Raw genomic sequence first — 19,587 nt, 5'->3', positions numbered from 1 at the left:
CCAGTGGAGGCAATACGTGACACTACAATATGTTAGGACACGTCAGCAGCTACCAAAACGTGTCAATCACTTTCACGGTCAAACAATATTTGCACATAATGACATCATCATCTATCGCTCACTCATCTTTTTTTCTTCATATTTTACATACTATGTTAACGTGCATCAATGTATGGCTGCATGAATGTGACTGTGCACTGGTATATGAGTGTCTGTATTAGAATAAGGATGTGAGTGTAATTTAATTAGGGACCAGATAGAGCGGGTTATTGAGGTTAATATCCTGCATGCACTCTGCTCCTCTCCGGACACAGTAATTGCTTTAAGCACATCACGAACTTTATTGACTGCGATGGCCTTTTACAGTAAGACCTTACATTTCTGCTGCTTAGTGTCAGACAGGAGTCGTCCTGTCGTTCTCCTCACTGTCTCCTTCTCCATCTGTCTCTGTCTTTCTTCCCGTTGCCCTGAACTCACCCTGTTCCTCTCTGCCTCTCACTCCTTCCCTGTATCTGCTTAATTGAAGGCTCCGCAAATATGATGAGATTTGTATAGAGCCTCATGCGTAGAGGAGTCTAGACAAGGTTGGATTGGCAGGTGATTAACTCCTCTTAACCCGCAGAATCATTTGTCCTCGGTGGAACAGTTACACTAATGACACCATAAAATGCTTCTTGATTTGTCAAATTCTGTAGCAGAGCTCTGGAGAGAGAGCTTCCAACAACTCCTTCAAGAAAGTGCAGGCCTCGCACTTATCTTCCTCTACGTTGAGATCAATCCACTCAACACCCCCTTAGTATATCTTTCCATTTTCACTAAACTAGACCTCTTAATGAGGATGGGGGTGAATGGAAGGAGTTATTAAAAAGTCCTCACCTTCCTCCTGGGACTGCTAAAGAGGAATTATATGCAACAAAGTGCACTTACAGCCCCAGTTAGAGTTATTTCACATTTCTGTTGCTATAAATCGACATCCAGTTCAGTCATGACAGGAGTGGAAAATGATTTCTGGTCCAGACAAAATGTGGTGCTCCTTTGTCTGTATAAGGGATCCGCTGGAAGATTTTCATTCGGGGCTTCAGGTAAAGCAAGAAATGAAAATTTCAGATTGGAGGAAAGGAAGGGAGGAGTTGAGAGACAAGTAAATTGATGTGGAGGGGATGAGAACCTGAGGAACGATGTCGCGGCTTGCAGGGAGGGTAGCCAAGCAATAAGTATGGCAGATATAGCCAATGTGCAGAGATAAATTATGTAATATCTGCATGGATCGATGTCTGCGCTGTCCCTCTAAAAGGGGTTCTCCCTATAAATCACATCACTACCCCTTCAAGTGCGCGTGCACGTGCGCACACTCAAATAGACACACTCACACCGCGAATACACGCGACACTCCGCAGCTATCTCAATTAGCATGAATTAAGATGTATGGTTGTGAAGTCTCAGTGGCGTGACACCACTATGTAAATGTCTTCTTCCAGCTGTCCCATCACTATGCAGATGGGAGGAGGAACCAAGGAGGAAATCAATTTGTTAAGATAGCACTATACAGCTAATGAGAAATCAAGTGGCTTGACTTTTCACATGAATCCCATCATGTCCGCTCGTATTATGGAACTAAGATGTCATTACTTGCACTCACTGGGACTAATAGTGCAGGCCTTGTTCGGTGTCTTTGCTAGCAGTACCACCTTGTGGCAAAACTGTAGTCCTACTTAAAATAATACTGCTGGTTTCTTTTGTTGAAATAAATCAATCAAAACTCAATGACTGGCCTTTGAGGAAAGCTTTGTCTTATTTAACAGTACAATATTGATTATGAGGCAGGAATCTTTAAACTTAATGTTGGATTAACCAAAATGTGAGGTATTTTTTTATTTACAGTGGCTCACACACAAAAGCACATACAAGATTTTACAAGATGACGTTCAGGGACAAACTATGTTAGGAATGTGACTGTTATCATGAACCAAAGTAATGAGGTTTTGCACAAATGATGGCATAGAGGAAAGGGCGAGGGATCATTAGAGTAAGTATTCATCCTTTGGTGATCACTGATGTCTATGTAAATGTTTTAACCGTTGCTGTTTGTGTGTTCATTGATCTTGATTTAATCAAGCCGTGATAGACTCACATTCACAACTGGGAGATTGACAATCGAGCTCTGCATTCCCAAGAACCATTGAGAATCATTTTGGTTCCGACACAATGTTGTACTATTAGTTTTAGAAGGTGGAATTTCATTCAAACAATTTCAAAAGCTATGAGTTATGAGATGTTTATAGTAAAAGATGAGGTGGTACATTTAGAGGCTCGGTTGCACACTACCCTTGACTTTGTTAGAGCAGGAGTCTTCTTTTTTATTCATTAAATGATAGATATCTCAATTCAGAAATACCATTAAGGCACAGAGGGATCCGATCATGGAAACCTGTTCTGCAACATGATGAATGGGGATTCTGCCTCTTCCCCTGTCAACTACAGTAGGCAAAGTGTTCAACCATGGCTTTTTCTTCTATGGTGGAGGTTAAAGGAGGTCACTTGTTTTACCATTGGGTGTGTTAGGGATTACTTATTGATCCAGACATGACTCGAGAAACAGAAGGATAGTGCTGGAAAGTATCCCGTGTTCCTGTAAGACTGAATCCCCTTGACATCTGCATTAGTTAATGCACGGCTTAAACCTGCAGTATGAACGCTAACAGCAAGTTATAGAGTCCAACAAGTTGACTGTGTCAGAGCCATATATGGGCGTGTGTCTCACGGAGATGATGTCACCAACGTCTGCTGGGGCTCCCCTTTCATTCGAGGGAATAATGTGAAGACATGAGGTGGGTGTGTGCTGCTGTGAGCCACAACCACAGAGCATGCAGATAGAAGTGTTTGTGTGTCTGTGAGTTCGAGAGGGACAGGCAGGTTACGCTCCGTCAAGTGAAACAAACCTCTAGGAAGAAGCATGTTAAGCAATTATTTTCCACAGCCAGAAAAATAGCTGAAGAGGAACTTTTAACACAACGTCCTGTAAGTGGAGTGAGACCGGCGGAAGGCCCTGAAAGTATTAGCTGAATACAGTATTAGCTGCTTCAAAGTGTCTGCATTAGATAGACGTTGAAATAGGAAGAGAGAGGAGCACAGGGGAAGGAGGCAGTGGGGAGGAGAGCAGCAGCCGAAAGCAAGTCTTTCGTTCAGGGTTAAGCCTGTTAGTTACCTTACTGAAGGCTTCCTGCGTCAGCACCATGGGAAAATCAGGTAAGTGAAAACTGCACCCTGAGGATATTAACTGTGATTGTATCAGTTTGGCCTGAGTGAGTATGTGTGTGTGTGTGTGAGTGTGTCTGTGAATGTGTGTGTGTGTGTGGGCTTCCTTGTTTACTGCCTGCGTTTGTAAGCTGCCATCTTTGAAAAGTAGGATAGACCAAATACTGCACCGCTAAAGAAATGATATGAAAAGGGCTTTTAGTGATCCTTAGTTAACATTCGTCTTGCAGCATGCTGAGTGGAGGCCGGCTGCTAGCCAGCAGTAGCATTGTGTGTGTGTGTGTGTGTGTGTGTGTGTGTGTGTGTGTGTGTGTGTGTGTGTGTGTGTGTGTCTATTTCAATGGGCCTATTGTCTGAGCACTGGAGAGATTGTGTGACTGAAAAGGCCAGTGAGTGATTGGCACCAGGCAGCGGGGGGTGATGTGGATGACGTTTTCTGATCCATCATCTGTCCTGGAGCTCCGGTGTTGAACTCACAGTTCAGTTTGAGGGGGTTTTCTATTCAGCGCCACGTCGCGTCACCGCGTCTCCTCTCTCCTCCCTGTTGGTCAGCCTCCAAGCAGTTTTCCGAGGAGGTGCTGCGGTGCCATAATGAGCTCAGGAGGAAACACCAGGCTCCTCCAATGAAGCTGAGCAGCAAGTTAAGCAGAGAAGCTACCCGGTGGGTTCATTCACACACAAATCAAATAAGTAAACCTCGATAGGAATGGCCACGTAAACCATTGTCATTGTCACGCTGCTGTGGATAACAATGGCAAATCCAGCCTTAGAATTAAAGAACAGGACGCTGGTTTGTTTCCCTGGTGATGGTTACATGAGTCATGTTGAAAATATGATGCTTTGAGTAAATGCTAATTGATCAATGCTGTCAGGAAAAACAGCTGACTTCGATATTAATCTTCATTAAGGACAGGATTCTAGCGCATACTTGTCAATACAGTCTTTTAAATAGACACTGCAGGAGGCCGCAGATTGTAAATTAGAGTGAATCAGGAATCAGGAAACATTTATTGCCAAAATATGTCAGACATACAAGGAATTTGTCTTGGCGGTTGGTGCGTGACAGTAGAGAATGATGTCACTGCGCCACTACTGCTTTAATACAACATACACAGATGGAATTTAACGGAAATATTACATTAAACATAATAATATCAACCCTACTAATAAAAGAGGGTGTTTAGAGGAAATGGTTTCTGAGTCTTCTGTACACATAAAACATCTGAGGTGAGGATTTTCCATTTATTTCACTGTTTATCTCTGAGGCGTGGAAAGTCTAAATCTCAAGTATACAACACATGCAGTGGATATCTCACAATTACATGCGTGCAATTTGTTTCAGGACTCCAACCTAAAAAAATAATAATGAAATCTGCTTTTCTCAACTTCCTTAATTTTCTGTTCACAGTTATGCTGAAAGTCTGGCCAGTACCCGGATATTGAAACACAGTGTGGAGTCGAGCAGAGGGAGCTGTGGAGAGAACCTGGCGTGGGCCTCCTATGACCAATCAGGTATCAACATATAAACAGTTAAAGGTTTGGACACGGTTTCTTATTCAACACAATGAGAAAGTGTATCCAAACTTTTGACTGGTTCTGCGTATTCTGTTCATACTACTGAACGATTTTGTGTGTATTTTCTCCTGAGATACACATCTCTCCATACATACACACGGGTTCGGTCTATGTGGCTTCAAGCAGAGTGTCCTGCCCTGGAAAGTGAACAGCTGGGATCTATTTCCCCTTCACTTCACACTGCGTTTGAGAGCACATACGCCATGACTCACTCCGAAAATATGTCAGCGCAGGACGGTGTGATTCATAAAACATCTCTTGCAGCGCAGCACTAAAGTGCAGCAACGGGTGACAGAAAGTTCAGCATCGTAAACCGTAAAATGTGTCCTGAGAAGATTTGTAGCTCAACGGTCCGGCTTTCCCATAACGCAATATTTACAACACAAAAGCGATTTACATGTTCTTGAAGTTGATGTTACACTTTGTTCTGCGCACGTGCAGGAAAGGATGTTGCAGACCGCTGGTATGACGAGGTGAAGCAATACAACTTCAACCGCCCTGGATTCTCCTCCGCCACTGGTGAGATTTAGACATGAGAGGATCCCCGCACTTCTTTTCATGTTTCAGTCAGCGTTAAAATTCAACACTCTACGCAAGGATCATCCTAAATAATCGTTTGATTTTGCTATCAAAATTCAAATTCTTTAAAATTGAATGGAACCAAAAAAAAAAAGAAGAAAATTAAGAAAAGTTCTGCATTGCATTCATTGCATATAGTTTTATTTTATCTTGGGCAGTTTCTCTGTCTCGGTGTCGTGTTCACTCAGGCATGGGCAGAGTCGTTATTCCCCTGGCGATGTCACACCTCAGCCTGTGTGTGACTCAGTGACCAGCCGTGGGAAACCCACAGTCCAATGTATCAGTCCTCAGTCCTCAAGTCATTTCCAGCCTGGGCGGTTTCCTTCAGACGGTTTCCCCAATAGCCCAATAGTGTCTCTGTTCAACTTAACCACACATAAAAGCAATCACTTTGAAGATAATTATAGTATTTCACACTGAGAATGACAAGTATCCTTTAAGAGAAAGAAAAGAAGAAAGTACACAACAAGGTTACGGACTGATGAGCGGGACAGGAATTGACATTCCTTGGTCTGTAAATATTTAGAGGAACTGCACTCAGCTTTGAACACGTCACACAGTCTGTTTCTCTGCTTTGCTTTTCTGCCTTTTATTTCTTTCCAATTCTTCTTTCTCATTTTGCTCGCAACAGGCCATTTCACAGCGATGGTGTGGAAGAGCAGTAACAAGCTGGGGGTCGGTAAGGCCACTGCATCAGACGGTTCTTCCTTTGTGGTGGCCCGATACTTCCCCGCTGGAAACATTACTAACCAGGGACACTTTGAGAACAACGTCCTCCCGGCTAAAACCCCCACCTAACGAAGTATAGATCCACAACACCTGACTGCAGAGTCTGGAGTTATCTGCCTGCACTGCTATAAATACTCAGGAGAGCACCACTCTTGGCATAGTAAAGATGGTTTAAAGTCCATGTTTTCTTTTATTTTTAAAAGGAACCCGTGTGTGCTACAGTTTAGCATAAAAGAAGCACTACTGTTTGACATTTCTAACAAAACGTTTTCAGGGACCATTCAAATTGCCTGTGACAGTATTTAATTAATCAATGCAAATACCTTTTTTTTTTAAATATTTTCACGCACTGAAATACATTAGAGCTTCACGTCTGTATTTATGGAAGAATGGAAGCTAAGTCAGTCAAAGGGATAGGCTTTACACCTTTATATGTATTTGCATAGTTGAAAGCTGATGAATCAACATTTTTGGTATTGGTTTGTGTTATTGGCAAAACTTGTCAGAGCAGATCCCTGTAGCCGGCCAGATTTGATCAATAAAGTTGACAGATTGTCAGAAATGCATTTGGCATCTGTCTGAGCATGCTTGAGTTATGTTTATTGTGTGACGTTATAGTGAGAAAATGAACAAAATAAGTGTTTGGTTTCATAAGGACACATCCAGTTGTCTGTGTGATTCTAAAGAGCATGGGTTTTATAGTGTTAACACTTAGGAACGAGCTATTTTTGAGGTTGGTATTAAAGGTCTGAATAATGTGAAACTTATATAAATCCCCGTGTCCCTAAAACAGTTTAGCAGTCTTTGAAATCTGCCGACTGCTTCTGCCAAACATCAGCAGCATCGTTATGTCACAATGCAGCATATATAAAAAGCCACTACCAGAAATAGTGTTTTCTCCAATTCCACTCCATTCCTTGACAGCTGCTACATAAAACGCCTGTAATGATGAACAGCCTTTCACATTAAAAGTGTATTTAGACCATATAGATAATCACTGAATCACTTTTTAGTGTTTTTCATTTGCTGTATTGTTGTTTCTTTATGTGAGTGCTAGCCGGTTTCAATCAGAGGTAAATTGGAAGTATCCGAATGTTAAAGCAAACCACCAAGGATCCGCAATCAATCTTACAATGCAGTCACAGCTCACGATGAAACAGACTTTATTTAGCAGATATTGGGGATGCAACATACAGTAGCAGCGATACAGAAGAGTCAGTGGCATACAGGCGTTATAGGCTGGAGGAGGGGTTTAGGAGTCAAATCGTCCTCACCGCTCACATGGTCAGCTCCTAAATGGAAGACGGACAGAGCAACAGAAGAGAAAACAATTGAGTCTTCAAGCAATTGAGATAAAGACATAAGCGCCCTTAGATGTGACACTACATGAATAAAAAGTATTGACTTTTTCTAGTGATCTAAAGGCAGTTTCATCTTTGCACCCCATCAACGAAAAAAATCAACTGCGTCACTAAAATAACTCCATTTCCTCAGTATGAGCTGTTGCCGCCACCTGGTGGCCATAAAGTTGCATTGATTGCCCAAAAAATGTCAAGGTTGCTCCGTTACTAGACTCTAGTAACTAGAGGGAATCTCTACTTGTCACTAGTCCTCTCTCTCTTTTACAACCCCCCCAAATCCTCCTGCCCACTGGCCATGACTCATCATTTTGTTCACCAGCTGCCCTCCCTCTACCCTCTTCTTTCCTTCACTACCTCCTTCCCACTCACCATGATAGCATTCACAATGTCATTCTTGTTGTTCTTCAGTGCACGGACGGCCTTGGCCCGTGACACGTTGGCCTGAGCCATCACCAGCTCGATGTCCCTCTGCTCAAGGCCTCCCACATCCACCTGGTGTAGAGAAATCAAGAAAAAAGACGAGAGGGATAAAGTTGACAATATAGAACAAAATATTCCACAGAACTCTATGAGCTATGTGATAGGTAGTGAGGGTGAATGGTGCCCACAGTAAGCACCTCTTCTTCCTCCTCTTCACTCTCTTCCTTGATGGTGAGGCTGGGCGGGACAGGTGGGGCCAAGGGAGAAGAGGTCACCGGCACCTTGAACTTCTCTGCAGCCGCTTTGTGAGCCTGCTGAGACAGATCTTCAATCTGGCAGGAGAGGAGAGGTTGAGAGGCAGTACAATACATGTGCTGGAGCTTGAATATAAGACTTACCTTTGCCTCTCCGAAAACAATGTAAATGTCCGATGCAGGGCTTTTGAACACATCTGGTCTGCTGATGACAAACAAGATACTCTTGGACTTCCTAATTGTGATTCTGGTCACACCATGGACCGGCTTCAAACCAAGTTTAGACATGGCCTACACAACCCATCCAGCAGCAGAGATGGTCAGGAATGAAGACAAAAGAACAAAAAATAAACACTGGTGTCATTTACACTCAACTTTATTTATTCATTTATTTCTATACAACCATCTTTCTGACCTTGCGAGCCTTCTTCTCACTGCGACTCTGTTTTGGTCTGTTTAGCCCATCGTCTGAAAAGGAGGTAGACTGAAAAAAAAAGAAAATATCAGTTATTTAAGTATAATATTTAATTATAATCGTTTCCATTTATCAATTTTGTTATTATCACCAAATGTGATCCAGTCAAGATTTCAGTGGTATTTCAGCACAAAATAATTTGAATGTGTCATCCGACCACAATTTCCTATATGCCAACCCTCCAAATCATGATTCATGTTCTCCATAGCCATCTCCACATAATACACATTTTAGTTTTTTTCACTGCAAACATGCTTAATAACCCATTGTATTGGAATCTGTAAAAAAAAAAAGTTATAATCGTCAATATAATCTCAATGTAATTCCAATGTGTCATAAAGTATCTTGGGTTTCATGTGTTATAACAAGATATAGGTTCCTCGTAAAGGAAAGGACGGTTTCCAATAAAGCAGCAGGGGTGGACACACCTGGGGCTCTGATGGTCTCCGCTCTGGCTCCTCTAGCTCAGGCACTGACCCCTCGCTTTCAGACTCATTACAGGAAGCCATTATGGAACCTATACAAGCACACATTCAAGCCACATGTAAGTGAAGGCTATGTTATCTTTGTCGCCCCTGAAATTCATCGGCATTTAAGAAATCAGAAGGCCTTAGTGTACAGAAAATATGTGTAATCACATAGTATGTCTGTACCATGTGGTGCTATGCATTATTTGCAGGGTGTTATTGGCAACAACACTGCATAATTCATCCATAATTCCATCAGTGAACTGTGTAATCCAGAATTATATCTCTTGTGTTATTATCTATTGTTACAAGCTATTCTTTCATATATTGTCAAATTATATTCAAACGCATGTAGATGGAACAAATAATAATAGAATCTGTAGGTTTAGTATTGTAAGAAAAGACAGAAAAAAATACAAGGAATCTTATTTCCAATGGAAGGTCAGAAACAACTCACAATTGTTTTTGAAGGAAAGGTTGATCTCTTCTGCCATTGTATGGCTGTGGTTGATTGGACAGCCTGACTGTCTGTTGGACATGTGAGGAGAGAAAGGCTGTATTTCCCGCTGATTGGATGGACCACACTCTCCGTGCATGGCTCCATTTCTGTTTCCTGCCACCGCTCTCGCCTGGTATCTGTGACCGCGTCGAGGCCGCTCACTATCGTCCTCACTATCTGTCTCCTCCTCAGCCAAACTGGGACCTTTGAGAGAGCACATTGAAATTGAATGATATTTATTTTAGGAAATACACAAACCATGTCAACAAATATAGATAGTTACAACAGACTATAACAAAAAGGATAGATAAGCTCATTCTCAATAAGCAATAGTTTCTTTACTCACCTCTGCACGGATCTTGTATGCTCCACGTGCAACCTTGCTTCATTTGTTTGTGCGACTGGATGTTGAGATTTTGCTGAGACTGTGGACGGGATACAGAGTCTGGAAAACATGGTGAATGTAGAGTCCCAGGCCCAGGTGAAGACGACTCCTGGGTAGGCTGAGACAGGCTCAACAACGTGGCAGTGGAGAATGAGGGTGGAGAGACACTTGTGGTAGATGCGGCTGATGCAGGAAAGACAACGCTCATCTCTTGGAGGCTGTTGTTAGGTAGAAATTGGGACTCGGGGCCTTTTTGTGTCGTGGGAGAGGTAGAGCAAAGTGTAGGGTGCGTGCGGCATATGGACAGAGAGGGCTTTTGCTGGGCTGATAGGACAGGTTGGGATTCCTGCACAGGTGTAGGGAGATCATCATCTGGCTCTGTTGAGGCACATGGCAGTGGAGAGGAGGAGGAAATTGGAGGTGGTGAGGGAGACAATGGAGTCAGAGAGTATGATATGGTATCATTAGAGGGTGGGCTGAGGCCTGGATCTATGTTGTTGTCGTTGATATCCACTGTGAGACCTCTCTGACTATCAGATAGTGGTCTGTTATCAAGCACTTCCTGTTTCTGATGTAATTCTTGGTTCATTGCCAACATAACATTGAGGTTTTCTGGGCCACGCGTGGTAGAGATGCCGTTTCCGTCACCTTTGGCGTCAAGGCTGGGACTGTTATCTCGCTGCATCTGTGATAGAGATGCAGCCTTATCTGTCCCAGATGTCCTCTGGTCACAGTCCGACAATGACGCTTTGTGGTTCGCCTTTCTACCCGCCTTCCTAGAATTCTCCGTGACCCCTTTTGTCGATCCATCTGATGCGGGATTTATTGTAAGAGGTTTTTTTGGATCATCAACAGTTTCAGGGCTACAGTCAGTATATCTGCCTGTCTGGGATGTCCTGTGTTTATTCTGCTTCCCTCTCCCCACTTTCTTAGCAGCAATTGGTTTATCTGTGCAAAGTTCCCCCTTTGGGATGTGACAAACATAGTGCTCTTGGCATTTCTTTGCAGGAGAGATCTTTCTTTCCCTTTTGTTTTTCTTTTCTTTCTCCACTCCCCTTTTTTTTGCTTTCACCTCCACTTTTTTGTCCTCATCATCTTCCCCTGAGTTACTTCCAACAAATTGCTGTCCTCTAAAGGCATCTTTACACTTTGGTTCGTCAACAAGTCTCTGAGTCACCTGACAGGTATCGCCTTCTCTTTGGCCTTTGCTCTGACACTTCACCACCCCAAGTTCTGACCGAGAACCAGTATTTTCCATCTTGCCTTGACAAACTCTACTTGCTTGGGATTCATTTGATTTGCACTTGGGAGTAAAGGAACCAAAGGATCCATGTAGCAAAGAAAATGCTGTATCACTCTCTGGCGTGATTGTCTGACACTCTAGAGGAGTAGGATATATGGATCTGGCTTTATCTAGTGAACTGAGATGCTTGTTTTGTTCAGCTTTTTCCAGGTGAGTTTCAACTAATGGCACTGAGATGCTGCCGGCATCTTTCCTTGAGGATGGATTCTGTGTTGTGTCTAGTTCCAGGTATATCGAGCTGTCTTTTTGTTTCCTTTGGTCGGGAATTGTGTCCGAAACCCGAGGGGGCATCTCCTCAAGTGGAATATTGGAGACAGAGTCTCTGATACTAAAACTCTGAGGTCTTACTTCCTCTGATAGAGCATTCAGACCCCCACACATGGCCACTTCCAAGGAGTCAAAAGCACAGTCATTGTTAGAGCTCTGCCAAGTGTTTTGTATTTGCATATGAGTGTTATCTCCAGCAGTGTCTGGATTTAGATTACTGACATCATCCTCTGGGAATCTAGAGCTTCCATCCTCGCCTCCGCCCGCTTCTGAGATCTCCTCAATTGACTTCCAGCCAGCCAAGTTGGACTCAGGAGCTCCCTCTCCCACCGATTCTTCATCTGCTCTCTGGTCCGTCTTTCCACACAGACTGTCAGTGTCTTCGTCATCCAGAACCGAACCCAGAACATTATCATAATTTCCACACGCTTCACTGCTCATGTTGGAAACTACGGCCATCTGTGTGCTTTGGCCCTCTGTGTCACACATAAGCAGACCCTCTGCCTCTAACTCATATCTGTTTCCCAGAGACAGGGAGAGAGACTCCCCTGCTCCCCAGACAGCAAACTCAGCGCCTGATCCTAACGCTAGATTAAAACCGAGACCCATAGTGTCATGGCACCATGTTCCAGGTCCAGGACGCATCTCCCCGATCCCACCTATGCTGTCTGTTTCGGAGTTTTCCCTTTTGGGTGAGATTGCAAGGGGTGAGTGTGGAGATCCAACAGCTCCCAGCACCCCTTCATCTGTACTCAGGGTATTTTCTCTCAAGTTCTCCTGGGCAGAGTCACTAGGGGTCAGGGCAATGTTGTCAACAAGTTCTGAGATGACCTCTACAGAAGCAGAAACAGGGATGTTACTGGGGTTGGGACTAGGGTCCTTTGGGCAGGATAGGAAAAGAACCCCTTTATTCAAGTCATTGGTGGCCGAGTCATTGCTTCGACGATCCACACTCATAGAATCAACTAAGGTATTCCCATTCCTCCGGTCAAGTTCAATTTCAGACTCCCTAGGAAAACTGCTCCTACATATTGCCTCAGCCCCTCCGGGCACATCTGATTTATTGGAGAAAAACTTTGATAATACAAGCCTACTAGCGCCCACAGCCCTGTGGCTTTCCGCCTGATGATGACGAGGCTTGATGAGCAATTTAAAAGAGTCTCTTTCTGGTTCTTCTGTGGGTTCCTCCCCTGAATAATCCTTGCTCTCTTGCAAATAATCATCTTTAATTTGGGGATTTTCTTCAGCCAATTCTTTTTGAAGAACTACATCGTCACGGTCTAACACTTTTAAAAGAGGAGAGGTGTGGAACTCAGCAACAGGGTCAGGTGATCCAATGAGGGCAACGGGAGTCTTAAAAGGAGGTTGGTTTTTAGGCTGTTCGAAAGGGTCGGAGGACCCAGAGATAGCCATCGTCTCACTCCCTCTTCCACTCTCATCCGGGTTGCTGGATGACTCTATTTGACAAGAGATTGCTTCCGAAGTACCAGACAGTTTCTGGGGATCCCCTGGTTTGTCCAGGCTCCCGTGTGTGTGCAAAGGTGTCGTCTGATCTATTCTGGTAGACTTCAGTTGAGTGTCAGACTGCGGTTCAAGGGATATAGGTTCCTCCAGAGGTTTTGGTTCTATATCCACATGCTTGTCTGTGCTCAGTTGTGTTTGCAAAGGTTCAATATGACCCGTTCCACTGGTAGACCCCTGTTCCGTTTCTCTTTGGACTTCAGAAATACCGGGTGCATCCATTAGTTCTAGGGATTGTGCATGCCTCTCTGTGCTGTACAGACGTTCGTCCTCCTCCCCGTTATATGAGGCAGAATCTATTGAATCATCTGTATCGTCTTGGAAACAGAAAGATTCGTCCAACCCGTCATTAATAGATGTCTCTGATAGTGAATGAAGGAATGATGCTGAGTTGTCCTCTTCTGCAGGATCTTCCACTGCTTTAGGGTTACACTTGTCATCATTCTCTTCCTGCTCTTTTTCTTTCTCCTCTTCCGCCTCTCCTACCACATTCACCTCCACCTTAGCTTCCCCATCAGCCTCATCATGGTTGTCACTGTCATCCTCTTCATTATTCTCAACACCCTGATCGTCATAGTCATAATCATCCTCTTCATCATCATCATCATCTTCAACATCTGCTTCTTCCTCTCCTGCTGCGTAAGCATTAACATCCTTTCCTTCATTTCTGTCATCACCTTCTCCTACATCATTCTCATCTTCCGTGGGGAAGAGGGTGATTTCCATTGAATCTGCCTTAAAGATAAGGCTGGTGTGTAGGGGAAAGGAGATGAGGGATGCAGGGATCATCCTTTCCTCATCTGGTATATCATCAGCACTGGCTGCCTGGGTAAACATGAAAGAACCAGGGCCAAACCTTCCAAAGAGTGGAGGACAGAAGGCACCTAGGGGGCTGACAGGGGAGTCGGGGCTAAGGCTGGATGAGGCCATGGTCATGTTCTCCGTGTCAGGAGTCAAAGCAGTGGAGGGTTGTTCTGGGACGTCATCCATTTGTCCATAATGTTCCCCCGATATGCATGCTTCCAGGTGCAACTTTAGGCCCGTCTGCATGGGTCTAGAGTACTCTGCTCTTCCTGCACTAGCCTCTTCCAGTTGGCAGAGTGAGCTCTCAGACTCCCCCCCATCTTCCTGGGAGTCACTGCTACGGCTGCTGCTGCTCCTGAGAGGGGATGTATCGTCAGTCACCCAGCATGGACGACAAGTTTCTCTCAAAGTCTTGATCTTTTCCTCTTTCAAAGCCTCTTCCTCCTCAAGGATCACTGTCCCTGTTACACCCATCAGTGAATTCCTGACAAAATCCACTGGACGGTAGGGGCAGAAGTCTACTGCCCTTTCCTCCTCCTGCTCTACACCTGCTCGACCCTTTTCCTCCCCAACTTCATCTCCGATCTCTGATAAAGAGCTCACAAAGCAAGCAGGGGCCTCCTGTGCTTCTTCTGGGAGGAGCAGGTTGGGGGAAGTGGAGGGGGAGGTGGAGGATGTGTAAGAGGAGTTCCAGCTGCCTCCTTCTGCTGTGATATAAGAGCCAGAGGGAGAGGTGAGAGGGGAGCAGAGGTCCTCGCTATCTGAGGGAGTGCCAGGGGAGAGCGGGCAGGCTGGAGAACCCGGATAAGAATGATGCTTAAGGTGCAGAGAGCGATTGGTCATCTTTATCGGGGTGGAAGGAGCGGTATAGTATAGGTCGGGGTCAAGAGATGTGGGCACACCCACTCGTAGTGGGTCAACAGCATAGGTTGGCTCAGAGAAGGACAAAGCAACTGGACAGGCCTGCTCAGAAAGGGAAGGCACTTCATCTTGTGAAAGGGTTTGACTCTCTTCCTTTATGTCTTTCAATCTGTCATCTGGGATTGCCTCTGGGAAGGAGGAGGAGGAGGAGGAGGAGGAGGAAGGGAATAGCGGGTTATGAAAAATGGAAGGAAGTGTGGTCGGGATCTGCACAAGTTTTTTTTGATGATCCTGCTTTTTTTGAAGGATTTTGAAACTTGGAATAGCTGGCAAAGGGATAGCCTGACCACCTGGCTCAACTATCTTCCTTTTCTGGATCTCTGTTGCTTTGAGCAGTATCTCTTCACCCATCACCACCCTTGAATCAATGGTATGTGGCTCTTGATAGTCACTCTCCACCTCAGAACCAGTCAGGACCTAGAAATAAACACATTATACAAACTTACAAAACTTTATATAGATATACTAATAAGATGTGTATGCAGACATATTTGGTGAAAATTGAAAAAATGCTCCTTCAAAAAACACACCTTGATTCTCTCCATCATAACAGGGACATGGCGGCCACATGGTCCATGACCACCTAACTTTCCCGACAGTCTGGTTGTGTTGCGATAGTCAGAGCCTTCAGGTTGTGGTCTTGGAGTTCCAGAAGAGCTTGGTGTGGCATGAAATAACCGTGGTCCAAACGGAGAGGTGTACGCTGGGAGTAGCCTCTGAGGAGTCCTGGGAGAAGGGCTAGAACCACTGTCACTAGGGGAAGAGCCGCTGTCACTAGGGGAAGAGCTGCTGTCACTAGGGCTCGAGTCAATAGAACGATCTCTGGTTATGTCTGAAAAATAGAAGAAAAAACAAAACATTTTGAATTTTCAAAACATTCTTCTTGGCAGGTGTGTGCTAAATTTGAACCGTAGTAGAAAATTAACAAAGAAGTGACATAAGTCAAGCTGGTTTTACTATCTCAGCACCGCCTGAAATGATGGGAGAAGTTAAGCCTCTTTAAATGTAGAATATTATACTTATTATCCCTCCATCTAAACTTCTGAAGCTTTGAAAAACAAAACATTTACCAAGATTAAAAGCATTGTCTTCTTGAAACTGTTTTTTTCACCATCAAGCTGGACTCAAACCATGAAAATGAAAATCAAGGCTTTTGTACAAATGCTTCAGTATTTTTCGCTACATCACCAGCTTTTTCTGTATCTCTTTCTCTTTCTGTATCAACATGCACATTCGCACAATTAGCCAGAACCAAAGAGAACTTTCATTGAATTACTGTGTGATCTATCCTCTTGTCCATCTGACCATGCTTTCATATTCATAACTGTCCTCGGGAAAAGAGAGATCACTGAAACAAACTGACAGGAGGAATCATAGAAATGGGGTCAGGTTGAGTGGAGACTATTGTGCATGAGAAAGAAAGGGAAAACTAATAATGAAGATGGATTTAAATACTGGAATTCCGCTTTTCAGTTCCATTGCTTATCCTTAATTCATTTGCGATCTTGGATTATTTACCATAAAACAAAGCATGTGCGGTGATAGCCCTAAATGCCAAATTAACCACTTTCTCTATAGCGCAAATTGAGGGAACAGAACCCTTGTTTGCTCCATTAACTGGGCCATTGCCACGGTGACCTCAATCCACATTCTGATTGGCCATTATAACACACGAGTGGCTAAGCTCGGTGCCAGCCACAAACACACACTCCCTCACACACATACACAAACTCGCTCTGCTGGGAAGGAGACATTGCCTTCTAATTTACTGCTTTCTGTTCTGCACCTCCTCCGATTTCTTACTCCCTCAAAATGACCCTCTAAACTGTTATTGTATCCCCTCTGCAGCCCTGCTTAAAACGTGAACATACATGTATATATCTCTACTTTGTCTCACTTTTAGTGGTGACACTAAGCTCCCTTCTCTCGCCACCACGTTCTTTCCCCCCCCCCCCCGCACAGTATATGTTCTCTGCTGCCCTGCCTGTGGTTGGTGGCAGATGCAATCATCAGCACTTAGCCGTTCGGACTGATTGTTGCCCAATAATATGCTCTGGGTGAGTTTGTGTGTGAGCTGAGTCAACAACAGAGCGACAAAGACGTTCCAGTAATCACAAAGATGCACAGTTAAGCGTGCACAAAACTGCTGCTCTACACTTACATCTAGAGCAAAGTCTAATAATTTAATCAGTAGAGTACACATGACTTATTGGATATATATCTAAATATTGGACATATTCATAAACACTGTATCGTTCTATTTTATATACTATGGATGCAATGGAATTGCATGTAGTTCTGCACACAGTTGGAGCTACTGTTTTGCTAAGATGCTAAACGAGCTTGTAACATTATTTCTGCAAGCCTCACTGTTGGTCTTGATTTCTTAGCTGCAGATTCACTGCCGTAGTCTGCAGATGTCTTCCCCCTTCCTGGCCCGGCCTGCAAGTGTTCTCTGGCAGGGATGCAGCATGGTTGAGCACCCGGCTTGCCGTAAGAGGAGTAGGCCGCAGCAAGCTGAGCAGACTAAAGCTGCGTCACAGAGGCTGCAGCGCAGGCACAGGCCTTTCGGTAAGGGCTGCCTCTATCCTATCTACTGCTCAGATTTGGCCTTAAAGAATAGCCCTATATGCCCTTCTTTGTTTCCTCCACAATATCTCACCTCTTGAGTCATAATCAATCTACTGATATCTCCTCTTTCATCAAGTATGTGCCAAAATAACAAGTTGTAACTAGAGCATCCAACAATTCTCTCCTCCCTCTCCTCCCAAGATTCAGGCCGAGAAACCTTAAAATAATTCCAAGCCTAAGAAAAGATCAGGGCAATGATGATGTCAAAGCTGGAACACTTAAATAGCAAACCCTTGTATCAGGCGGAGAGGCAGAGAGTTTCCATATTAGCTATTTAGGTCATCAATTATAACTGTCAGACGTTTCCAAGAGTACACTGTTCTCACGCAAACTAAATCCATCTCAAAACCAAGACTCCTACCCAATCATTATTGCCTGCCTCTAATCAAAGAGACATATCAAAAATGTACCCTCCCAATCACTCATCTGCACTTCCACAAAATTAACTTCTCCTATCGCTCTCTCTCTCTATTCGCATTTTGAATTATGTTACAACTTTACCAGCAAAAATGAGCAATAACAGACAATATTTGTGAGAGATGCTCTTGTGCTTTCCTACAGTGCTGTACTAAGGAACACAGGAACATGACATGCTGTGTCATGTTCCTGCTCAGGCTGGGCGGAGGGAGGAGCCACTCTAAGCTTACTGAATGCAGATGGGGTGGAGCCAGAGCTAAAGATGGGGCAGTGGGATGAGGGATAGTGAGCGTTAAGAGGGGGGGGGGGGGTAGGGTTCCTATGGGGATGGAGGCTGGAGAATTAGGAATCACACAAAGCTTTTGGAAGTCAGTCATTTAGGCGATGAAAACTTAATATGGAGGCTGTTTATATCATATCTCCTGCTGGAGGCTAACATGCAACTGAATAATCATCTTACTCAAAATGCAAATGTCAACAGACAGACAGAAATGACCGCCACATGGCAGTTTCAAGCAGATACCGTCTAATTCACTTCAACTAGTCCGGTAGTCCTTATATACATCTAGCAGGCTTCTATCCTGTTAACTACTCCCTAACATCATCATAATCATCTCTCCACTAACAATGTCCTTGACTCTGTATTCAAACGCATCTTTCAGCTTAATTTCCTCTTTCTTCCTTCTCCATCCCAAACCCCGGATGTCCTACCTGGTCCAGGAAGCCCTGTCTCCTCAGCTCCCTGCTCTGGGTGTTTTTCGTTGGGTACAGATCTGCGAGAGCTCTCCCCCGGCATGCTTCTTGCTGGCTCTCTTTGGCTCTGACGCAACAATAAACCATGCAGCCGGAAGAGACAAGGTGAACAGGGAGAGTGAGCGAGAGAGTGAGAAAGAAGGAGGAGGGACCTGAATGCTCAGCGACCCAACATCCTCCCCGCAGCACGTGTCTGCCTATGTGTGTGTGTGTGTGTGTGTGTGTGTGTGTGTGTGTGTGTGTGTGCGTGCGTGCGTGTGAGACAGAAGAGAGACGGACAGGCAAGAGAAAGAGAGATGGGAGTTTTTGCTTGTCTCTCTCTGTGGTGCAACAGTGATGCTGCAGTTGTGGGCGTGTGTTTGTGAGCCACATAATCCAGTTCTACTGAATATATACAGTATGTGTGCACGTAGATTCTGACAGGGAGCTGCAGTATATTTTCCTGATGCCCACATCCGTTTTACCTCCCTCCCTCCTTTCCTTCTTGTCTCTATCTCTCTCAACCACGCTGACTGGATGTTAGGGGATGATGTCAGCAGATTTGCACTGCTCTCAGTGCTGCCCTCAACCTTGAAGGAAAGGACCAGTACTGCAAAAACAAGAGGAACGTTTAAAAATCAGGCAAAGGAGAAGGAAAAAATTTAAGGAAATAAAATAAAACAATGGAAAGAGAATTTAAATGAAACCTAAAAGTATACTGCTAATTATGCCATCTGGCTTCTGCTCTGATAGAGTTTATTACCCAAGGATTAGACAAGGAGTGTTTTTACTCCAGAGGGCAAAGGTATAGCATGGGTCTGCTCTCCATCTCAGTCACCTCTCCTCTCCTACATGTTCTTGTAGGGAAGGAAATATAGATTGAGAGAGAGAGAGAGAGAAGGGGGCGCAGGACTTTGTCAAATAATCAGTTTCCATGGCAATTTAAAACTACCCAGCTCAGACGTGCTGCATACAGGATCATGTTTATTAGC

At 44.3% G+C, this 19,587-nt stretch overlaps 2 protein-coding genes across 3 annotated transcripts; one reads left to right on the top strand and one right to left on the bottom strand.

Annotated features, from left to right (window-relative positions):
• The first annotated feature begins 2,760 nt into the window (after positions 1 to 2,760).
• Positions 2,761 to 6,725, top strand: glipr2l (GLI pathogenesis-related 2, like). The gene is made up of 5 exons (XM_040164248.2): positions 2,761 to 3,246; positions 3,808 to 3,916; positions 4,664 to 4,767; positions 5,272 to 5,349; positions 6,041 to 6,725. Exons 1-5 carry the CDS (start codon positions 3,234 to 3,236, stop codon positions 6,205 to 6,207), a joined length of 471 nt encoding a protein of 156 aa, XP_040020182.1. The 5' UTR covers positions 2,761 to 3,233; the 3' UTR covers positions 6,208 to 6,725.
• A 559-nt stretch (positions 6,726 to 7,284) lies between these two features.
• Positions 7,285 to 19,334, bottom strand: nacad (NAC alpha domain containing). 2 transcript variants are annotated; one of them, XM_040164244.2, is made up of 10 exons: positions 18,575 to 19,334; positions 15,346 to 15,647; positions 9,961 to 15,232; positions 9,573 to 9,818; positions 9,077 to 9,165; positions 8,589 to 8,657; positions 8,318 to 8,464; positions 8,117 to 8,251; positions 7,869 to 7,991; positions 7,285 to 7,430 (listed from the first exon to the last, which is right to left on the bottom strand). In XM_040164244.2, the coding sequence occupies exons 1-10, from the start codon at positions 18,657 to 18,659 to the stop codon at positions 7,416 to 7,418; spliced, it is 6,483 nt and encodes a 2,160-aa protein (XP_040020178.2). In that variant the 5' UTR covers positions 18,660 to 19,334; the 3' UTR covers positions 7,285 to 7,415. The 2 variants fall into 2 exon arrangements, with proteins under 2 accessions (XP_040020178.2, XP_040020177.2); XM_040164243.2 differs by having other exon boundaries at positions 8,117 to 8,464.
• Positions 19,335 to 19,587: the final 253 nt, after the last annotated feature.

Source organism: Gasterosteus aculeatus, chromosome 20 (genome assembly GCF_964276395.1).
Source record: "Gasterosteus aculeatus chromosome 20, fGasAcu3.hap1.1, whole genome shotgun sequence".
Lineage (NCBI taxonomy): Eukaryota > Metazoa > Chordata > Actinopteri > Perciformes > Gasterosteidae > Gasterosteus > Gasterosteus aculeatus.
Note: the sequence above shows the minus strand (reverse complement) of the source record. Positions and strands in the feature narration are given on the sequence as shown.